General features: G+C 40.3%; 1 protein-coding gene across 4 annotated transcripts in view; it reads right to left on the bottom strand.

Annotated features, from left to right (window-relative positions):
- The window catches only part of plekhg5b (pleckstrin homology domain containing, family G (with RhoGef domain) member 5b), a 76,628-nt gene that overhangs the window by 31,422 nt on the left and 21,775 nt on the right, over positions 1–23,431 (bottom strand). For 2 of the 4 annotated variants that reach the window (XM_004560337.6, XM_076878217.1), the window contains exon 2: positions 19,370–19,446. In XM_004560337.6, the coding sequence (XP_004560394.2) occupies positions 19,370–19,446 (77 nt within the window). Of the gene's footprint in view, positions 1–4,323; positions 4,424–5,144; positions 5,359–19,369; positions 19,447–23,431 lie in introns of those variants that run through there. The other 2 variants (XM_004560338.6, XM_004560339.6) reach the window with 2 other exon arrangements.

Below are 23,431 nucleotides of genomic sequence, written 5' to 3'. Positions count from 1 at the left end.
AATGCTCAAGTGCATCTCAATAAGCACACCTACGCACACAAATGATTGGTTAGCAGCACCAGACCAGCAATAGTCATGCACAGTCTTGTTCGAATACTGCGACTGCATTTAAGTCAGTTAAACATCCAGACAGACTTTGGTCAGATGAACTCACACAGTCTAAAACATCAAACTAATTAAAGGTAACTCAGACACAAGAACACATCACCCGTGGTTCATAGTCTAAGGCTTAAAGGCAGATAACCACTGTCTGATTTTTTATAGTCAAATACACTTATGTACTAATGTTTGACCTGTCTGCATAAATACAAGACACTACACAAACACAAGTGTACTTTCTCTGGGAAATGAAGTACATGGAGCTGCTGTACTTCAAACAAGCAGTTATTACATAATCTGAATCCTCTGCTGCTACTATGAGGGGATCCACTGGTTAATCAAAGATAACAGACTTGCCCCCTTTGTGGAACGGGTCACTGCAAATTAAAAAGTTTTTCTAAAGGATCATTTTATCCTGCTCCCATCTACAGAGCAAGATGGTGTGAATAAGTCGACTGAACACCTATGGGAGATTTGGGAGCACTGGTTTATAATAGTTTCACTATTATCAAAACATCAAATGAGGAAAAATAGTGCTCCATCCCTCCCGTAGGGTTTGTGAGCCTGGAAAGGGAATCTGTGAGATCACCTATTGGGGAGGTCACCTATTGGTTTGTGAAGTCGTGCCTCTAAAACTCAACTGGAGCATTTCAGCCATTGTCATCTGCACCAGAGACTGAGGCAGAGGTGGATCTTTTTATCAAGCTGCGTTTCTTTTTCAGTACCTTTGTCTTAAGAGCCCCCTTTCATTGTCCTCTCGGGACTAAAGCACGCAGCCCCATAGGGCCTCCCTGTGTATGCTGGAGTGGGCCTACTTTCCTAAACATTACAGAGTTGCCATTAGCTGTGGCCCGGTAGGTGGGATTGAAAACAGCACAGAGTAAGGCTGCAGGAGATCAAAGAGGTAGCCTGGGCAGGCCAGGCCCACGTCTGATTTATTTTTCAATAAATAAACAATGCATCTGTTGAGGAGTGCCATTGGAGAGCCCCGCCGCCGCTGCTGCTGCTCCTTGGCTCGCTTTCTTCTGCTGCCATCTGTCCTCTGGCTAAGCAAAGGGGGCGGAGGAGGATAGCCAGGCCCCCGTTTTTTACTGCGGCCCTTATGCAACACGACTGTCTGCCTGTCTGCACGCCTGTTCCTCATTAAGAGACTCTCCCTCACCGTGGTACAGTACAGTGCTGACGCCTTGCACACATATGGATTTACTCAAACAGAGGCACTTGTTGTGTTACATCTTTCCAAGAGAGAGCCCAAGTGTGTGTGTGTGTGAGAAAGAGAGAGCAAGAGCGAAACCGTGTGTTCACCAAACTTATGTATACTCATAAAAAGGCCGACAGTGGTAAATTCTGGTGATGGTACTCATTCATTAAACAAAGATCAAGTGCAAGCAGGAGAAGCAGTTAACAAGGGATGATGTCATTCAAAGGCAAGTGGAAATAAAACAATAAAAGCAAAGATATACAGCCTAATGACCCCTACATGACATACTGCCGATTTAACCAGTGGACAGGTAAGAAGTGATCATTTATACTTTTACTGTGTTTGCAGTTTTACTACTTAAAACTAGTAACTGCCAGCAAATCAGCTGAATCATTTTTAATTCAGTTAACTGAAATTTTATCGGATGTAAGGACTTAGCTTCTCCATGCCAACATTTTTAGGCACTTTTAAAAACCAGACACCTGGCAAGGGTTTTCATCCACAGCAGAAAAGTTGAAGGTCACTTTAGGATCTTTGGATGGATGTTCAGAAATTCTGTTTGCAATCCTTTTGAGAACAATGACACATTTTATAGAAAGGTTATGCGATTTCTAAAATGGTGATGGAAAAAAAGGGCCTTTTCTTCTTTTCTTTTTTTTAGATGTTGTAAAATACTATAAATAGCAGAAGACATCTATAGCTGCATGTTTCTGGGAAGAAGTAAAAGTTCTCATCAGCCGAAAGTCCCTGTAGGAGCAATAACGAATTAGCCTGTTCTCATTCCCAGAGCATCTGATACTGCCATTTTGTCAAACTCATGCTAGGATCTATGCAATGAGGCACTGGTTTCATAGCAGAAGTGGGAAGGATCTCACCCCTAACTAGCATGCAGACACTCATAAAAGGAACCCTTGGCAGCACATTTAAGCTGGCCCAAAGTACTGATATTATGAAACACAGTATTTAGTTCCTAAATCTAACCAACCAGTGAAAGTGAAAGCAAAAGCAAATTACTATCCAGTGAGGGAAAATAAAAAGGATCAATGTGACATGATATGCCAACTCCTTCCTGACATACTAAGGAAATACCCTGCCGACATCTTCTAAATAGGAGTTTATTTGGCACTCTTTAAAATGAGACACTTATGTACGCCTCTGACATTCACACTGCCATTGGAAAATCTTTTGCAGATCTTTGTTACGCCAAAGATTTCTAAGAAAATAAAGAAATGTTAACTCCCGCTGTTTGTGTATAGCACTCTGTCTTCGGGGCGATATAGACCAATTTGGAGTGGACGTCACGGTTACGACACTGCAGTTGCTTGGGCGGCGGAATAAAAGTAAAACAAACATGGCAAGATTCTCAGAATAAGAACTGGACATAAGACAGAAATGGCAAAAATCATCTAGAATGCAATGAAAAGGAAAAATGCGGTGCTTGAGCAAAAAGTGGGGTAAACCCAGTGTACTGCAGGGTCAACACAGAGAGACACAATCACACCTATGATCAATTTAGAATCACCAGTTTATTTACCAAGCATGTCTTTGGACACTGGGACGAGTGCTTGGAAAAAACATGCAAACTCCACCTTTAAACCAAATGGTTCACCTTGCGATATCGAACATTGTTCTCGTAAGAGCTCCATTAACAATAAAGTAAACAGTTTATTCAGTTTATCTTACGTTTGAGATAAAACTAGGAGTGCAGGCACAACAATCAACTGCAGGAATATGAAATGTTTGCTCAGCTATGGCAAGTACAGCAGATCTCGGATGAAGCAGGAAGTCTGTCTGTAAACTGTAGTGGGTGTTTACACCAGAGAGTTTGGGTAATCACTTTAACGTGTTTTCTCTTCAAAATAAGCTTGTATGATCATCTCGCTGACGTGCCCCCCCCCCTCCACTTTCACCACAAACTTTGTTTTGTCAATGCTCTTGTGTCAGATCGCCAGTTAGATTGATAAATAAAGTCTAAATTAAGCTGAATTACGCCAAAAGTAGACATTTCGCAATCTTTTTATCAGGGTCATTTAGATTCTCACTGCAGACTGGAGATACCAGTAACTGTATACAGTATTTCTTAATGTCATCCTCCTCTGCAAAGTGACACATGATGAACAAGGACTGGATTTTCCCAGATTACATATAGACATTTAGAATAAATGAGCTTATTCTGTATTACTAACACATGAACATCATTTATATTGCCACTACATGGAAAACATTTTTTTAAAGACCCAAGAAAAATGTATTTCTACTTCCTCTTATGGTAACAGATTAGAATATATACAAATTATATTGGGTGCCGTTTCCATATATTCATTAACTATTCTGTGAATGACTGACTTGGGGATGCATCAACACGCTTTCCTTTATCATTTCCCCATATCACGTACAGCAGAGCACCAGACAAACCATCTAAAGGCGGAATGAGATCCAAAGCTTCATCTGTCAGCACACGGCTCTCCGAGTTTGCCACTGAAAGTAACAGACTCAGGAACAAACATGCTCACAGGAAATACAGCAACTCTTTTTTGGGGGTAAAACAGACAACGCATTCCAGAGAAAGTTATGTTTCAACATGCAATGAAGTTTGCCCAAGAAAAATATTACCTCCTCATTTTTTCACAGCTCATTTTACTAAAGTGCCCCCCCCCACCAAGAAAACAAGAATGCCAGCACTACTTTTTTCATCTCCCTTACAGGCTGTATGAGTTTAAAAGAACATTAAAGTGAGCTAAACTGGCTGAAATCAAATTATCTGACTGTCTTCAGCGGAAACGCAGCTGACCCTAACTTCTGCTACTTGGTCAAATATTTACAGGAAACCCAGATGACACATGCTACTATCACTATGCTGTCAATGAGGAAAAAACAAAAAACACAATAAAATAAAACGCATGCCTCGTGAGAAGAAGAACACCAATAAATCCTCTCAGAGTTGAAGAACTAAATGACAGGCTCGACACCATTCACCATTCAAGACCATCAATACAACTTCATGAGAGAAAAACACCACTCACCAGCAGCTGCTCTCTCTCTGCTTGGACAAAGTCAAGTGTACTGACTGCTGTCTCAGTCAATGCTGGCTGACTGTGACGTAACCAGCCTTCCGATCCATAGCTTCAGGGCAGTAGAAGAGAGCGGGATAGACAGGAGGGCGGTGAGCAAGACCAAAAAAGGAGGAAGTGAGAGGAGGGGGGGGGGGATTGGCTATTCCAAGTGAAATGAGAACTTTCAATGAATGTTGATTTGGATGCAAGATGTTCCGAATAAGACTTGGAAATTGATTATTTGGAAACCACTTCCAGTTTGGTATAAAGAATATGGAAAGGAGAGAACAGCGGTGGGTGCCAGGGTGTATACTGGTCTGTTGATATAAGAAGCAGATGTGAAATATGCAGACATACGAGGAAAAACAGACTTAAAGTGCTGGTCTGCACAGATGTAGATGATACCTACAGGCAGAAATAAGACAAGTACTGCCCAGAACGAAAACTGTAACTGAAGGTCTGCCCACTTTGAAGTCATTAATTCCTCATATCATTCATTTGTCAAGCAAAGAAGTCCAAAAACTACTCAAACGAGATAACTTTGCTTATTCCCATATAATGAATTCAACACATCGAGTTTATTTTGACTAGACAAAATAAACCATTAATTAAAAATCAGCCAGTGACAGCGATAATGTCCAGATAAAGCCCCACGTGAATTCAACTGCTAAAGCGGCGCATTTCTCCCAGCTGTTCTGGGATGAGTATTTCACAAACTTATCTAACAAAAAGGAAAACTTAAAAGCACCATCACCGCAAAATCTAAGAAAAACAATCTACGTTATCTTTACCTGCCATAGAAAAACTCCACGTCTCAGCAAAGGTAACAGATCGATATCTCCAACGTCCGATAGGCAGCAGGTAGTGAAAGTTTTAGTCCCAAAGTGAACTGAACTTGCTGTATAACTTAAGTTTTTCTAGTTCCTGAAATAATTCAGAGTTTCAGGGTGACGCTGTTAATATGACACACGGCTGGAGTGTGACAAAGCCGAGAGCCTCACTCGCTTTACTACAGCAGACACACAGACAGAAATAATCAACCCCACCCCATCTACTCATTCTCACCCAACAAGCTCACACACATCCAGGCTGACTCATGCAAACTCGCACTTAAACTCGTCTTTTTCCCCCTGAGAAACGGATTGATTTTCCATCAGACAAGCTGAGGTTTCACCATCGAACTAAACGGGCAAATTACAGAATAGCTGCGTCTTCGTGCCTAAGCTCAGCTCCACAGCTTGTTTTAGAACTTAATTTGAACTTTGACCCCACCGGAGCAGGAGGTCAAATGAGGGAGTTGAGTTTGGTTTCTTTCCAAAGTGCTGACCAGGGGGAGGAAAAGGAAGTAAATCTGTCAACATTGCCATCGGCACACTTTTAAACCTACGTTCACGGCTCCCTGTTGCTCAGTCTGGATCAGTTTTAGGGGGAAAAAAACAAAAAACAGATAATGATGAAGGAGACAGGAAATCAAAAACAAAACAACAAAGATATTCAGGTATCACACATTTTCCCAATTCTTTTTGTCATGTTTTAAAGTTGAGAAGTTTTTAAAGGGACGATCCCCTATGTTTATATGTCAAAGCCATGAGATCACTAGATGGCTCCTGTGAGTGCTCAGACTGGTGAACCACATGTACAAGGTATCCTGTTACTCCCGAGAAACATCTGCGTGAAAAAAATAACCCGGATTACGTCACAGTGACATCAGCCGGTTTCACTCAACTCAAGTCTGAAGACGCATTTAAAACAAAGTCTGCAGCAGTCAACGGTTTACAGTAATTTTGCTAGTCAGTCGCTTTAGAGGAAAAGTGACAAATATTTGAGAAACGGTTTAGGAATTTCTGCTTGTTTTTATCTCACAGCAGGAATTCTGGCCTGTTAAAACATGACTTGTGTCCAAACTAATTAACTATTTTTGGCAGATCCCTTTTCACAAAGGACGGCCACAGCAGGTAGCATGTTTGGTTTGGCAGATTTTTACGTCTCATGCCCTTCCTGACACAACCCCAAAGGGATTTGGGTCTGCCTGGAATCAAACCAGGGATCTTTGGCTTGTTTAAACCACTTCACTGTGGAGCCTTTCCTTCTTAACTGATTAATTAATTAAAGGTAATCTGCAGATTAATAGGTGGCGCACTGGTGCAGTGTTTAGTACTGTCTCACAAGAAACCCTGGGTTCAAATCCACTGGCTAGCTGAGGCTTTCTGTGTGGATCTTTGTGGGTTTTCTCCAGATACTTTAACTTCCTCCCAAAGTCCAAAGTCAGGTTAGTTAGTGGGCTTAAGTTAATTGGTTATTCTAAATTGGCTGTCTTTCACTCTGTGTTAGACTGGCAGCGTGTCACCCTGTTTCAGCTGGGGTACAGCTAAACTTGACAAACAGTTAAGAAAATAAATGGATGGAATCTGTGGATTAACAGCTGTGATGTGCTACTTTTTTTGTGCCAGTTTTTTGTTTGTTGTTTCAAATCAATAAGTCCTCTCTTTGGCCTCTTAGGAGGAAAAAAGTCCCTGGTTCATTTTTTTTTTTTTTTTTTTAAAAAGGTTTGGACTGCTGACATTTAGTGACCAAACAAATTATTAATAGTGTGCAATGAACAGTCATTACTTGTAGCCCTAGTTTGGTGCGGTATGTGTAGGAGGGTGAAGCCTTGTGTGGGCTTGTAGTGTAACAGCATGTGAGATTTACAGCCTAAATTTCCTGTTACAGTCTGTTGCGCTGACCACAAACACTCAGCCCACTACTCTCCGTTCTGTTGTCATTCAGGTTAATCTGAGATGAGCCATGTTTAAATCCCCCACAATTAGCCTGCTCGCAAAAAAAATTTCAAGACCCCTGAGGCTCAGGTGGGGGGGCACAAGAGAGGCAAGGGTAGACTTTGGTGAGGATCGAGTGGTCAAGTGGGTAGGTCACAATACACAAACTCCACCTCTTCTTCTCTCACAACTTCAAAACAAGGCGACCTGTTGAATCTTTATCATCTCCACCACCCCCCGCTGTCAGCGTTAATCAGGGGGAGGCTATATTTAAGAGTGGATAGCAGAGATGCAATTACCCAGAAGGATTAGCCCCCCAGTGGCAGTGCCATTGTAGAGGGAGCGGACTTGAGTGGCCTTCCCTTGATGCCTACCCGTAGCATTAACCCTTCAATAACTGTAAGCCCCGATTTTATTTCTTTAAATCTTCAAGGCAGTTGCTAAATAAAGAGGACAAAAGGAAGGGAAATGTGAGCATTAAGCTAACAAAGAAAAGCAAGTCAGCGAGAAGAAAAAAAAAAAAGACACGTAAGGAAAAAGATTAAAAGACCAATAATTCACTCATGATGCTGCTGGAAGTTCCAGTTTCGTGTCTGGCTTCAATTGAGAGCAAGCATTACATGCTTCCACAGCCATAATAACACACATTAAATTAGAGATTTTTCGAAGCTTATTATCGCCTCTCTAACTAAGCTGTGCTGACTGCCACTCTCAAAGCATTTCATTAAGCAGCGGTTGTTTACATTCTCAAAACACTCACAACCAATAATTAGCAGGATTTGCCTTGAGAAGACTCATCGCATGCAAGGGAGGTGTGGGGGTTGTTTTCCCATCCCATCTCTACACTCTAGGCTTTTTCCTAACGCTTTGAAGCTAGGCTACATTGGTCAACCGTTTCCATAGGAGCGTCAGTCGGGTAGGTACCCTCTTCCTGTTATTCCCCAGTCCACTGCGATGGTGTTTCCTGACTGGGAACCTCTTGGATGGGATTGAACTGCTGTCCCTAATCCCCCTACACACACCAACTAGTGTTTGCACTTCCTGTGGAGACAATGTATGGACAGAGGCACACAAGTCATTGTCCATCTTGTTTGTTTTTGCGGAATGTCCATCACGCTGATTTTCTTTCCACCGAGCCATGTCGACGGGCTTTTGCTTTTTTCCACATTTCACCGTCATCGCATCCATACTTTGAGTCTGTGTGAAAAATTAAGAATCAGCTGATTCTTTACAACCCATCTTCTCCTTTGTGCTCAAAGTGAATGGGCCTCAGGAGCTAAAGTTATTTAATCAGTGTGATATTTTTTTGAAATGTGTTCTTCTCCATGTTACGTCTTTATATTTTACAGACTATATTAGAAGGTTATTTTGATACAGAAGCTAGATGAATACTCTGATAACAAAATATAGGAAAAATGTGGCCTTTCAATATGCCACAACTTGTTTTGATCCACCACCTTTCCCGCATGGTGATATGATCCTTAAACATTTACCCCAAACACACTTTGATGTTTTCTCCATTGAATTACCAGAAAGTGGATCAAATATCCAAGATGATAATTATTGTTTCTGACATATCCTATTGCATCTGATATTGCTGCTCAGATTTGCAAATAAAGAACCTTTTTGCTTTAGACTGTGACACATGGGGTGGATGTAAAAGGTATCCAGTTGCAATTTTTAACAGATCTTGAACATGTTTTGAACTTCATGTGGATATCTCCTATACTTATGAAGTAATGAGGGCTTAAAATAGTAAAAAAAAAAAAAAAAAAATGCAAAATTTAAAAGACATCTACATAGTTTGAATATTTTTTGTTACAAGCCATCATAGTATGAGGATAAAAATGTTCAGGTCTTTATTAAAGACACAAAAGGAATTGTACAAAATCAGGTAGTTCATATAGCTGTGATGGCTAGCCAAATGGCTATATCTGTTCATATAGCCATTTGGTAGAGACACTCCTTTGGTCATCCAGTCATTCATCCATCCAATTACTACCACTGGTCCAGGTCATGTTCCCAAGCCAGTTGAAAGAGACTCTCTAGCGTATTCTGCGTCTCGTGAGCATGTTCTGGATCTCCCCAGGGTGACTCATACCCAATAGGACACGCTTGAAACAACTGATCCAGGAGTCACCAGAGACACCCAAAACACATAGCCAAACCATCTCAACTGACTTCTTCTGATGTGGAGGACTCTAGTCTACTCTCCAAAACAATCACACCGTGGACTTTCACACTTGACATCTCATTCTTCCAGCCACTACCCTGAGCTAGTGACCAAAGGTGAGGGTAGGAACACAGACTGACACAAACCAAACATGATTTGCCATTTATTTGGAAAGCTGACATCATGAATGAAGTATAAGAGACAGATTACTAAAAAACAGCATCTTTACAAACAGTGATGCACTAGTGGGCGTGTTCAAAAATTGCAAAAATCGCACTTTCATTACTTCTTGTCAAAACAAGTAAAAGTTCCAGTTAAAGTGTAAAAAACAAAATCCAAACTACTTTACAAATTCCAAGTAAAGAAGACAATGCAACAGTTGTGACTGTGGTCTTCCATTTCTCTGGAATTAGCTACATTCATACCTGATATTTCACTGCCAATCTTCAATAGTGGTAGGTGACAAGGGTCTGACGATAAAGACAGCATCAGAGTCTTTCTCTGGAACGAAACGTTTCACAGAGCTGGAAAAGTAGACACAGGCAAAAGAGCTGCTGATTGCCTTTTAGATGTAGGCTGCGTGTCTGTTTGAAGAAGACGGAGCTGTTGTAGCTTGCACCGTGGCAGGGATCCACGCAACAGTGTTACGCCATTGAAGAAAAATGTCCACATAATTGTGGGAATATCACTTTTGAGTAATAACCCAAAACACAGAAGATATTATTGTGTTTAACAGGATAAGCGTGGTGTGCAACGTAACACAAAAGATTACACTGAAGCAACAAAGATTATGATTTCAGTCTTTCTCAAGGTAGCAAAATCATTTCCAAGACTACTTAAAGTAATAGTGTTCACATCAAAAAGCCAATTGCGAATTAAAGTTATTATTTCACTAAAGCTTTCCACACTTTTTCCTTATTGTTGTGTTGGTTTTAATGTCTTCAAGCAGACTGGTCAATCATATAACAAACAGGATCCTAACAAAGAGATGATTAACAGTGAATCAAAACAAAACGTTTTAATGCAAGAGAGGGCCAGACAGTTTAATCCAGACTGTTCTTATAACTGAGACTTTACTGGATAGCACACCAAATCTCTGGTTTGAACTGTCAGATGTTTCCATTTTTTTTACAGTTATATAGAGAGTATATGCAATAAATACTTATATTCCTAAGTTCAAGTTCCTTAAAACTGAATCTGCAAATACTATCATATCTACGTGGGTCCTCTGGATGGGGTTAGATTAATGCCTTTCTCTGGGTTAGCATTGTGTTACACTGGCAACCTGTCCAGGGTGTCCCTGTCTCTAAGCCTATGACAGCTGGGATAGGCTCCAGACCACCCAATCCAAACTGAAATGGATACATGGAATAAAATAGATGGATAAATAAGTTCAGGACATTTAATTTAATAAAATTTAGGGGGTTTTAGACATGATGCCTTTAAGGCTGCAAAAGTACAAGGTGCTACATTATCCTTACTACTCATCCCATTGCACCATGACATTAATTATTATCCTCCATAATTTGAGCTTTTTAGAGTTCTCAGTAACACCCAGTAAACCGCACATATCAACAAGTGCCCTGTTGCATGACACTATTGTATGTAAATGTACATCATGAATGATGTAAGCAGGCAGCATTAGCTACACACTGCGTAGCCAAGCCTCGACTAGTATTTCAGTAAGCAATTGTGATTAAGAAACCTTTGCATTGCAGCACAGCATAATTTATGGTTGGTAAAAATCAGTACTGTTTGAGTGGGTCACACTAGTTGATGAAGTAATTTGGAGAGCTAGCCAATTACCATTAATTAGTGTTAGAGCTAGATAATGTTAGTCACCTAACTGTAGCTTAGCCAAGCTGTGTGAATTTGGTGAGTTTATAGCATTAGTTAATAAGGTCGTCTAGTAAAAGTTGATTTTTACCAATTACATCACAATCTTAACAACGAAAATTGCTTTAGCAGTAAAAAAGTAGAAGTATAGTGATTCTGAACAGCATCAGTGTATTCATCTCTGAATGTAAAGCATGGACTAAAAAGCTAATTACGACCATAGTTTTCCAGTACTAAGCTTCATATTGAAATGTAATTAGGCAACATTTCCTCAGCTCCTGTAATGTTCAATTCACTCTGGAATAACCAAAGCATTTTAGACCACCATTTCAATCAATGGTCTCTCGTTACTTCATAGAGTAAACTTTCCAAGAACCTAACGTTTATATAGCTGAGGTCACATCCTTTGACATCTTTTTCAAGACTTTAATGTCTAAATTACAATACAAGCTGTGAAGAATATTGATGAACATAATGTATGTTGTGTCCAGAGATAAATCACCATCAGCAGCTCTCTATTGAAGATACTGGAAGAAGCTGCATGACGTGAAAAAAGGCAAATATACACAGCCATTTTTCCCCATTTTCTAACATTAACTGGAAATTCCTAAAAGACCCAATGAATCCAGAAAAATGAGCAGAAGAAGTGGATAGTATGAATGTAGAACGGCTGTTTTAGAGTCCATGCATGCTGAATGAGCTTTCAGAAAAAGTTGTGAATCCTCCCAGGCTGAAGATTCAAGAACAATTAGGCAAGTGGTGAGTTGTTAGAGAAAATATGCTGCCTTTTTCAGATGTTGGGTATGTAATACTGCTGGCTTCACTAATCATACGATGGTGTCCTGTTATTTAGACATACCGTAGGTTCCTTTTAAGTTATGAGCAGAAGATTTATTGCCTTTATGGCCACAGTTATTGTCAGTACCTGCTTTATTTAGCTTGGTTCTTTCATCAATTTCACAAAGAGTGACTCTTGGAGTATTAACTTTGTTCGCTTTTCTTATTTGTCTTTCTTCATTGGTTTGCCTCAGGTGTTTGTTTTCAGTGCTTTGAGATACTTTTTTAAAAAAAAAATGTCATTATATACACATTGCTGTTCAACACACCTTCTAGTGAATTAAACTCACAAAGATGCATGTGGGAGGATGTGCCTGTTTGGTAATGTTACTATATGTAGTTCAGACTTGTCCTTTACTGAAAGCAAACATTACTGTCCCATAGCAAGACTGCAGTTGTGCCTCTTCCAACAAGAACAAGACTGCTCATTCATACAGCTGACACACTGAGATTAATGAAAGGAGGGTATGTCTGAAAGGGGCTTATGACACCTAGAACCGAAGCCATTTCTACCAGGAAATAATGCCTAATACCCTTCACCCTAGATCCCCCTCAAAGATATAGAAAGTAGGCATCCAGCCAAATGAACGTGTTTACTTAGCAGCCTCGGAAGGTCCCTGTCAGTGTCGGTTAAGTGTGACTTTTCAACTGAGCAGTTCAGTGGAACAGAAAGCAAGGTCAAATCTGAAGATCCACTGTGTCTGTGCTTATAAAAGAAGAAACATTCGTGACAAAATGAACTGATAGCCGCTAAAAAGAAAAACAGACTGAATGAGTCAGCTGCGAGTAATAAGGTGATTCTGTCTAAGTATATCGCATAAGACTGTGACTAATAAAAATTAATTACCATTAAACATAAGCAAAGGATTGCTCATAAAACATAAAAGAGTGGGAACAAAAGAGGGAAAAGAGAAATTTTTTTATAAAAATGGAAGCCAGCCAGAAACATGAGTGATTAAATGAGATGTACTCCACATGTCCAAATACAGAGCAACTTTAACTGTGTGCACATTAAACTGACTAAAGAAAATGGATATTACATTGACATTATTCAGATATTAGGTTTATAGAAATAGAAAAAAAAAAGCTGTTGGTGCCAGTTCTCCAGCTGGAGGCATTAACAATTCAAGAAGAAGAAGGTGCAACAAATTAATGCAACTATGAGAGTTTCCAATCTCTCTAAAACGATGAAAAACAGGGTAAAATACAGCACTGATGTTAGTTTCGTGTAATTATTTCAATAAGGTTCCCATATCATCATGAGTCAGGACAGAGGGAATTCTTCCACTGAATTTAAAATGATTCATACATCTTTTTACATCTAGACGTTATCAGCAAATCTATTGCCACTTTTCCTAATATTTGGTTTAACTAAGAAGTCCCATTGAGATCAAAATCCCTGTTACAGAAGCCTTCTAAGGGAGCAGTCATATAAACTCACTTCTACTTCAATTCAACAATAAATAAAAGCACACTTTAGTTTCGATCTTGCTGAGAATTATTTCATGTCCTAGCTGCCTAAAAAAAATGATGCCGTTTACCCAGATCTGTCCAAACCTGGAGCACATTAAAAAGCAACTATTTGGAAGAGAGTAGCTGGAGACACAAGCGTACAGAAAGAAGCTTAAAGTTCACACAATGCACGTACAGAGACCGAGGGGGATCCAGCTGACTTAAACATTTCCTCATCCTTTGTGCTTCTGTCAATTTCCACTTTCTACACATTATCCCTGTGCCTCCAGCTGTTTGGACTGGGAGGGGCCCGTTGGCAAAGCAACCCACGCCTTGCGAGTCATCTTGTCTGGTCATGTCAATCCTGAAGGAGGGAGGGAGGGAAATAAAGGGGACCGGTGGGATAGAAGCGAAGGAGGAGGGGGATAATAAACTCCTCTCTGTCTGTACCTCAATCCAGCAAGCAAGCTCAGACTAGCAGTGAGCACTAACCAGCACGCACTACCGTATCCCACCACCTCAATCGAGAACCCACCCTGTAACATTATCTTTCAGACAGACACCTGCAGACGGATTTCAAATCCCTCTGACTTAAGGAAACCAAAAGTATCCAAACACGCCAGCAAAAAACCCGTGGAAACACATGTGTTGGGCCATTTAAAATCCTTTTAGGAACCTTTAGGAGCTCTGCTTTTTAACGTGGTGGCACAGCTGAGCTACAGCAGCACAAGTACAGGGTGACACCTGGTGTGATTCCAGTAAATTATGGCCCAGGTGGACTCATTCAAGTCCCAGCCAGTCATGCTGCGACTAGAAGTGACACAGCCTCACCAGGGAGCTGATATATAGCAGGAGGAGACTAAAGGCAAGCCTGCCTGGGAATAAAACAGCTGAAAAAGAGCATTACAAGTCCAAGACTCGCTTTCTCTCTCTATGCATTTGTGCCTGCAGTTTAGCTTGTTGCCAAGCTGCCGACATATCAAAGAGATGATTGGGAGTCATTTCAAAAACTCTTAAAGTGAAATATAAAAGTTTAATGTGTTTTTTTTATTTAGTAAAAAATGCTTTCTTTGATGTGTCTAAATCGGTTTCGTGGGTGGAGTGGGTAAAAGTCGAGGGATATATTTATGCTCAAATTCTTCTGAGAAATGTGGCTCTCGCTAGTCAGACTGAGCTTTGGAGGAGAATAAGCAGCAGCAGACCTGGAGGTCAGGGCGGCCATGAAATGCCCCCTGCTGCTTAAAGCTTGTTACAGACAATACAAGTTCTACTATTGAGCAACAGCTGTGAGCATGAATAATATCACAACATCTTCCAGTACACAACAAAAATGATTTTTCATGATCTGGAAACCAAAAAATGTAAAATGACTCACCCTCAATGTTCTTAAGTTAAAGTATACAGTTACCAGAAGCGTTAGGAATTGTGACATCTTGGGTTATCCACTCCTCACTAGAGCAGAAACAGGCAGTGTAGGATCGAGGTGCAAGAATAACACCAGTGACTCACTTAAAACAATATTTTCAATGAATGTCTTTCATTTGAAACCATTCACTTGCTACTCATTATACAGCCAACAGGTGGCTTTTAGAGGCTTAATTTTAATGTGTCTAGTATATAGAGTACTATATATTTACAAAACCTGTTTTTATGATGGTACAAGATTGAATCAAACAGATGCAACGCATTTCTTTTGACTTAAGATAAAGTCTGTAGATATTTTACATGTAGATATTGCACACTTTGCAGGTAGTTTCTTCCACTTTTTCCATTAAGCACATTTAAGTCTTTCAATATAATGAACTGTTGTTAATATTTACACTTTGAAAGTGGAATTATTACATATTAGCAGTAAAACAGAAAATACAATTCAAGTGCACTTATTGACTGTAGAGTTCATCTCTGCTTTATTCACGAACAGGAGTTAATATGGGTGTAGTACTGTATACACTGTACAGACTTCAAAAACCCCTCAAAGCAAAGTGTCTTGATGCATGCTCAATCATCCAGGTAAGTAAATCCCAAAAGGTTGATTCTGTTGATCTGGATGTAGCGCTTTCAGTGGGAAAAACGTTTTGTCACTCATCCAAGTGATCGCTTCAGTCTCAGCTGACTGGAAGTTTCCCCAATCTTTTAAACAGTACATTCCACAATGACTGAAACTAGCACCACTGAAGCAGCAATGGGCTGGGTGGTCAGTTGATAATTAATATGCAAATTCTCATTGATCCACCACTACTGATCAAGGTAGTGATCAAAGCCTGCCGATCAATGGCCATGAGTACCATTCACAGAGAGTTGGGGAATGGCTGCAATCACAGCATTACTGAAAGATGGTAAAAGATGTACCCTTAGGCCCCCTCCTCGATTAAGAGATGGTCTTTCCCTTTTCACGTAAATGGCCTCCTTGACTCTGCACTCAAACCAGCGTTCCTCCCTGTCCAGGATGTAGACATCCTCATCAGTGGTCTTTGATCAATGGGCCTTGATCAGTAGTGGTTGATCAATGGTCATGAGAATTTGCATATTAACGATCAAGGAACTGACCTCTCAGCCCATTGTATATTCAGTGGTGCTAGTTTCAGTCATTGTGCAATGTACCGTTTATAAGATTGGTGAAACCTGGAGTCAGCTGAGACACTAATAAGCAAAATACCAAATTAACACAAAAAACTAAAACTTGAATTCATCTTCAAAAAAAAAACAAAAAGAAAAAAAAAAAAACCCATCAGGTTAGAGATTCAGTGATGTCAAATTTCATTGGTCTGTTTGCACAATTAACTGCACAGCAAGCCATATTTTTTTTAACTGCTGTATTAAAAGGACTCAAAGTCACAAAGACTACAAACAAACATGGTCAAAAGGTCCTGCAAATCAAATTAGTTAACCTAAAGTCACAAAGCAGAGAGCGACTGGAAACCATTTAACAGTCTGTGCTATTAAAAAAAAAGTAATTTGAAAGGGTGAAATTAGCTGCTAGTAAGCATAGAAACAAAAAATATATTCTAGGCTGTAACTACACATGGGAGTCTACAGGTTTGATTTGCTTTTGGAGATGAGCATCGGAGGAACTGCAGTGTGAGCACTTGTGTTGGATTCATTTTTTAGTCCGTCACTTGAAAATACACAAATAATTGAATTATTTTTAAGTTTATATGAAGAAGTTTAGTAACATCTGAATGTTTAATGGAGCTTAGCGATCTGAAGAAGGTGATAACTGTTTGAAACACAATGTAAATAAAAGCCTCTGTGTTACCTAAAAAGACCGTACACCTTGTATCTGCCGTCAGCCTCGTTCTCCTCCCGTCTGTCCCAGTCCGCACCTGGATACAAGCCCTTCTATAATCTCCTTACATAATAACGTCAAGCCTGACCCTGACCAAGGAGAAAGCCTCCTGCCTCATTTACAACTCGGCACACAAATCCTAAAAACAGGACAGACTTTGTCATGCAAGAGGGGCCAGACAGTCTGAAGTGATTTTGTCTTTAAGGAAAAGTGGATTTTGGAGACTTATGTGGGGAGAAAGGAAAGAGACAGTGTGAATAGTTCAGGTTAAGCACTTTGTATCTTTCTTCTTTCCCCCATTTCATTATTCTCAGTTGCCATGGAGAAAAACTATATATAACTCGTCTCTCTCTCTCTCCAGAGGCCTGCCTGAATTCAAAATCTTTTCTCCGTGTCATCTTCCTTTTCCATTGTTTCCACAGAGAGGACAGTAGGAGACAACATCTCATTTCAATAGGAAATCTGTCTAATGCCCAGCTTTAGCGGCAGGAGGGAGATGTCAGGGCAGAGCAGACAAACTAAAACAAACCAGAGTTAGCGAGTGACCAGCCAGACACTATGGCGGTTTCCCTTGGTCTTCTGGCCAGACTCCCATTTTCAGAAACCAGTGGCTTCAAAGGAATAATTCATTTCACAGTCTGGTGGCCAGACACAGAGCCCCAAGACTCATGCCACTTTTAACACCTAAAGAAGAAGAAAAGCAGATTTCCCACTCTGCTTCGCCTTTCGAAGTACTGTACCACAACAGCATTTTGTCAGGCTAAATCTAATTAAATTCAAACACTCAGGCCAAGAGGAGTTAGTCAGGGTTTGTGCCTTTTCATTACAAAGTTTTTTAATTTGTAGTTTAAGACATTGGACATCTTACTAATCACATCCCGTGTAGCTTCGCTCAGAATGTCACACAAAAGCTTTTACTTCTCTGACATCTGTATTAAAATCCCACCAGGTTAACTTTGGTTAAGGTTAGGCGCAAAAAAGATTTGTTTCAGGTTGAGGAATGTTCACGGTCTGAGTTAAAATAAGTACTTGTTAAAGATGGGGAAACGTGTGGTGGTTAAAATTACTGGTTTGTTAATGTTAGAGGACCTTCGTCATCATGGTTAAAATAATAGCTTCTTGGTTAAGGTTAGAAAAAAAACAACCATTATCATTATGGTTTAAAGAAACCCATCTGACTGTCAGAAGGAAGTGGAATGCAAACAGCGGTCTCTATGTCCAAGTCAGGCTTTTTGGTGATTCATCCATCCGCCCCAAGTACTTCCTTTACTGTGAGTGTAGCATGGAACTAAGTTTGTTTTTAGTCCCAAAAGATAAAGTCAAGACCTGACACCACTCCTGTCCAGCTGTCTGTTATAGAACTACATCAACACAAGTGGATGGCTACCTTTGCTCTGTACACCTGCCAGCATCTGTAAGGCTCAGTCATCAACTCCATTTCATGCACAATCCATACAGTAAATAAAGAGTCAATTGTCGCCATCTTGCTCCACATTCATAGGATAGCGATATGCCAGGATACAGCTACATGTATGCAGTCTCAAGTCTGTTTTCTTTGTGCAGACATATGGAGTTTTCAAAAAGCTTTACCTCAACAGGAGTTTTTCCAAAACAGTAATCTTCAGTATTCACTTTTCATTGAAAAGGCCAAAACGCATACAAATAGCTATGTTCAGCAAAATACCTTCATAAATGTGGCCATAGCGTTCATTACAAGCTAAATCTGCGTGAAACCATTCCCTCCTTTATGGGCCTTTTTGACTCTAGTGGGACCATACATTTTAAAATGAGAATTGTGTTGAACGCAGTAGAATAAGAAACCAGTAACTTTATTAGTGTTTACTGAGGTCATAGTTAGGGAAACAAGGGCTAATGTTGACTATTTCTTTTTGGAACCAGAGTACTCGCCCCCTGCTGGACATAAGAAATAATGCAGGTATATGGCATTTTGGTATCTTTCATCATTTTGTTTTTTCCTCATTAAACTCCAAGACAAAAATTTAATAAGCACATTATATATAACATCAACCTGCTGATGACTTTAAATTTACTCACAAATGTACACGGGTGTAAAACCAGGTGACATGGACGTATAACGCTGGTAATAAATAATAGTAAGCTTGTTAGACTTCATGAAAATATTGTAAAAACCTAACATTACAAACAAATTCTGATGGCTACTGTTAGCTCAATCAAAACACCTCAATATAGTCATATAGTAACCTGATTAATTTTTGTGTCTGCGGACATGATTTTCCATCACTGTTTCTGACTCGGCTGTTGGACGATGTGGCAGTAGTGTGGATCTTTTCTTCCATCACGCTGGAAACCAGGATTTTTACGCTTGAATTGCTTGAAATAATTTTAATTGTGTTATTATCATTTAACTGCTTAAAACTAACTGGTGGCCAGTTCAGAGCTTGTATGGACTTTGTCCAATTCAAAGTCCAATTAATGTAAGGAATAAATAATATGATGCTCTGCATTCACACATAGACATTACCAGGAGGAGCTGCAGTTTGGGTATAAAAACTGCATTCCCTGCAGCCTGTCCTTGCAGACGTAGACCTTGCCCCAGTTAGTTAACGGACTTACGCCAATAATCATTTTTATACCATCTCACTGAAAGTGAAATGTGTTCATGCACAGCCTTTCAAGCCTTAAGGATCTTACCTTAGAGGCCCTCCGCCGCTCAGGACACTCGGGATGTTGGCACACTACCCCATCGTCCTCCTGGACGGGCTTCTCATCTGAAACAGAACACACGGGTCAGTTTGACTTCCCTCTGTATCACTAAAAACACCAAACCAGCCACCCAGCCAGCAGCACGTCCATTAACACACCTTTCTTGGTAAAGTTTTAAAAACGTACTGCAGACAGCGAGACTAAAAGTCGCTGCCTGTGTTTACATAAGGATGGAGCGACTACGAGCACAAGAAACACACAGTAATAGAGACCTAGAAGCCACGTAATAAAAAAAAATGGAAGAAAGAAAAAATAAAAAGAACTTCGGCTACAGAGATTTCATGAAGGGAAGGTAAACAGAGGGAAGAGGGTGGGGTGTGTTTTTGGGAGGAGATCAGAGAGAAATGACAAGAACAGACAGGAAGAAAATGGAGCAAATGAGAGGAAGCCCCAATCTGGGTTTTGTACAAAAGTGCACTCATCATGGGCAAGCTCGCAGCACTCTGCTGCACAATAACAAATCACTGTTGTCAAATAAACTTCTAAAGTCTACTTACTAGCTGGCTATCGCTACACCGGGGGGCACGATAAAAGGCAGTGTTTACATCTACATCTCCTACATGTACACATACGATAAAAATATCATAACAGAGGCCCTGAGCACACCAATATTTATCTGACCGTTTAATGAGAAAAGCAGAGAATACATGTGAAGAAAGGAGAAAGTAAAAGCCAGGAGGGTAAAACAGAAGGAGCCTCGCTCCAAAAGATCTGCAGTTTCCACGCATGACAGGACTTTTTAGTAAAACTTTCACTAATAATCTAGTCTCTATTTTTGCACCAATAAAATAACATTAAACAGAGGAGGACTGGTGCTAGGAAATGAAGTCACTTAGTGGCTGAACTGAAGGTCAAATTTAAAACACCAATTTGTCATCACAGAAACGAGGCCCTGCTCACAGCCCGCACACAGAAACGAGTCACCTTGAGTCATCCACTTGGCTGCAGCTGCAATCACAGGTAAAGGGTGCTGGTGAGGAAGACGGAAAAACATTGTAATTGGTGCATACCACTGAGCCAGAGGTTTCCCAGCTGTGATGGGAAGGGTCAACCTGTGTGCAGTCAAGTTACTCAACAGTGGACTCGGGGTTTAGAGTCATGTTAGCAGCTTGGTGAGACTGTCCCAAGGTCCTCAGGATAAAATGCTCATGTCTATAGGTCATATTTATATGTTCAGTTCACATATAGCACGCAAAGCCCTGATAACTTAACTGAAAAACTTAATTTTTATAAGTATCTGGTCAGAAAACAGTTTTTGATATATTGTAATAGGTTTTTGTGATTTTTTTTCCCAGCAGAGCAACAAAACGTCCCTACCAGAAATGCACTATGTGCCTCAACTTTTTCCCCTCTTGGATGCCCAATAGGGGTCAACCTTGTTTCTCTTATAGGAACTCAGCAGTTTCTGTCATATTTCTGGCCTGCTTCCAGAACAAAAAGTGATCACCTTAGTAGGGATATCCTTGGAAAACCCCCAAACCTATTCTAATGGTCATTTGTGATAGATTCCAAGCTGGCTAGTTATTAAAGGTACAAGGGAGGTCCTCACATGTCATCTTTAAGGAGCAAAGAGTTAAAAACTTGAGCAACAAGGACATGCTGTAATGACGCAACGCAGGGATAGCTCAGTAGGTAGAGTCGTTGCCCCATGATCGGAAGGTCGGGGGTTCGACTCCACTGAACAGCTACCCTGAGGTACCCCTGAGCAAGGTACCGTGCCTACACACTGCTCCCCGGGCGCTGCATTGGTGGCTGCCCACTGCTTCACTGGGTGAATGGGTTAAATGCAGAGGAGTAATTTCCCTGCGGGGACTAACGCATACACATCAAACATTAACATTAAAGTAGATCTGACACAAATATGTACAAAAAATTCATGATATTCTATTAAAAACACTGCTGAGATGCTCTAAAGCTAAAATCATCCATTTTAACCCTAAACAAAGTCAGGATGTCAGTAATGAGACATGAAGATTGGCCTTCTGGGGACACCAAATGTGTGTAAAAAATTATGCCAGTACACCTAAACTGTTGAAATTACTTGTTTAGACGGTAAACAACAGTAAACAACTAATCTAAACAACAGTTTAGATGTTGAAAGAGTGACCCAAACACCTTCACGACCCTTAAAGCCATTTAAAGTGATAGAGCAGAGGCCTAGCCTGTTTTGTAAAGCTTCCACCACCTTCTGGGAAAAAAAGAAGAAAATGGGCCTCTCCTGTGTGTCTGCTGTGCTGGGAGCAGGCCGAGACGCGCTCTCAGCTCTGACAGTGGCCTCTGCCAGCGGGCCTCAGGTTAATGTTTCCCTCGGGGTTTACAAGCAGCAGGCTACAGAGGGAGCCTCCAGCTTTTATGGAGAGTTTCCCAAAGAGGAAGAGCAGTCTTTACCACAGCGAGAGTTTACAGTCGTCCACAAAACAAATGTTACTTGGCTTATCGGTGTGATCTCAGATGTCAATGCAGGGAGGTGAAGCAGTAAACACAAAATCCAAAGTGGACCTAAACATTTGGACACTGGTTATGGTTTAAAAAATAAATCAATAAATAAAAATAAACTTGGTTGGCCAACCACAACTTAAGGGAAAGGGTCTATACACAACATTTAACGTCATACTCAAGATCTTTTTGCAGCCTGTAAATGTATTCTTCATGGTTTAACTGTGCCAGTTGCAAAAGTGGTTTTTTGGCCACATTTTCCAGCTCCACCAATGAGAAAGATCCAAAAAACAAAAGGCCACTGTATTTTTTGTGGTCAGCATCCATAAGCATACTGAAACCATTTTCACACATGAACTACAGCCAGGCAAATCAGGTGTGCTGGTGTACTGTTCAAAAGTAATCTTTCATCACATTTATCATAAAACAAACTATCTGCATGAGTCACATTCTCACTTTTGGATACACTTTTGGTTTAGGCAAAGGACACACATTCACTTTGTAGGCATCACGACAATAACCCGGGCTACTCTACCATGGTATAGAGAGCATGACACACACCTTGTACGTGTGTGCTGCCAGGTTAAAGACAGCTAGTTGAGTTTTCCCATGTACATATGTGAAAGCAGCTAGACAGTGAGGGCTTCACTCTCAGTTTCTAGACATAAAGTTGGTCGGTGTAGGGAAACAATTTAATACTCGTGACTTATGTAGCGCTATCCACATGTATAACGCTAACTGCTAATTGTGCAGTGGTGCTGCATACGTGCACCTCACAGGAGGAAAGGAAGGAAGGAAGGAAGGAGAGAGACACAGGGAAGTCTCCCCTTCCTAACATGAAGAAGAATTCAAGTATATACACTAATGGTAACACACCGAATTATATTAAGCTTGTTTACATGCAGAGATAAATGAAAAGAATTACAATTTCTTTACATTTTGCTTACAAGGAGCTAGACATTCTTGTATTGTACAGCACGTGGCAAAAGTATCATTTGTTCCCATTTATTTAGCTGAATCAATTAAAAATGCCAAAGATAAAGCAGTTTGTCAGATATAAAATAGCATTTTTGCACCAACAAGGTTATTTCCAAAGAGCTATTAGCCAAAAAACCTGCCATATCTTACCATGTCATGCAGCATGTCCTTAGAAATAAAGGAAATTAGACAAGTGGGGGAGAAAAGACAAAGTAGCAGGCCTAAGAAAAACTATAGCAGATGAACTCTTAACTGTAAATCATGTCAAAAGAAACAAAGGAAAGAATTCCACAAAGAGCCTACACAGGACCTGAGAAAAGTTAAGAAGGAAAAGAAACCAGAATAACTAGAACTGGAGTCTAATCATTGCATAAATCCTGTTGACACAGATTTTATCCAAATTTGAAATGTTGGGTTCAAATCTACTTTCAGATTTGAATTCAACATACAAAACCATCTAGAAATCATCTTACTGGCAACGGTGTAATTTATTACTGCCTTCTAGATAATCACAGCACAGAACAGTAATAAAGAAATGTGCAGAAATGTTAGCAAAGCTGCGATGAAAGGTACGTT

This window comes from Maylandia zebra, linkage group LG20, assembly GCF_041146795.1.
Source record: "Maylandia zebra isolate NMK-2024a linkage group LG20, Mzebra_GT3a, whole genome shotgun sequence".
Lineage (NCBI taxonomy): Eukaryota > Metazoa > Chordata > Actinopteri > Cichliformes > Cichlidae > Maylandia > Maylandia zebra.
Note: the sequence above shows the minus strand (reverse complement) of the source record. Positions and strands in the feature narration are given on the sequence as shown.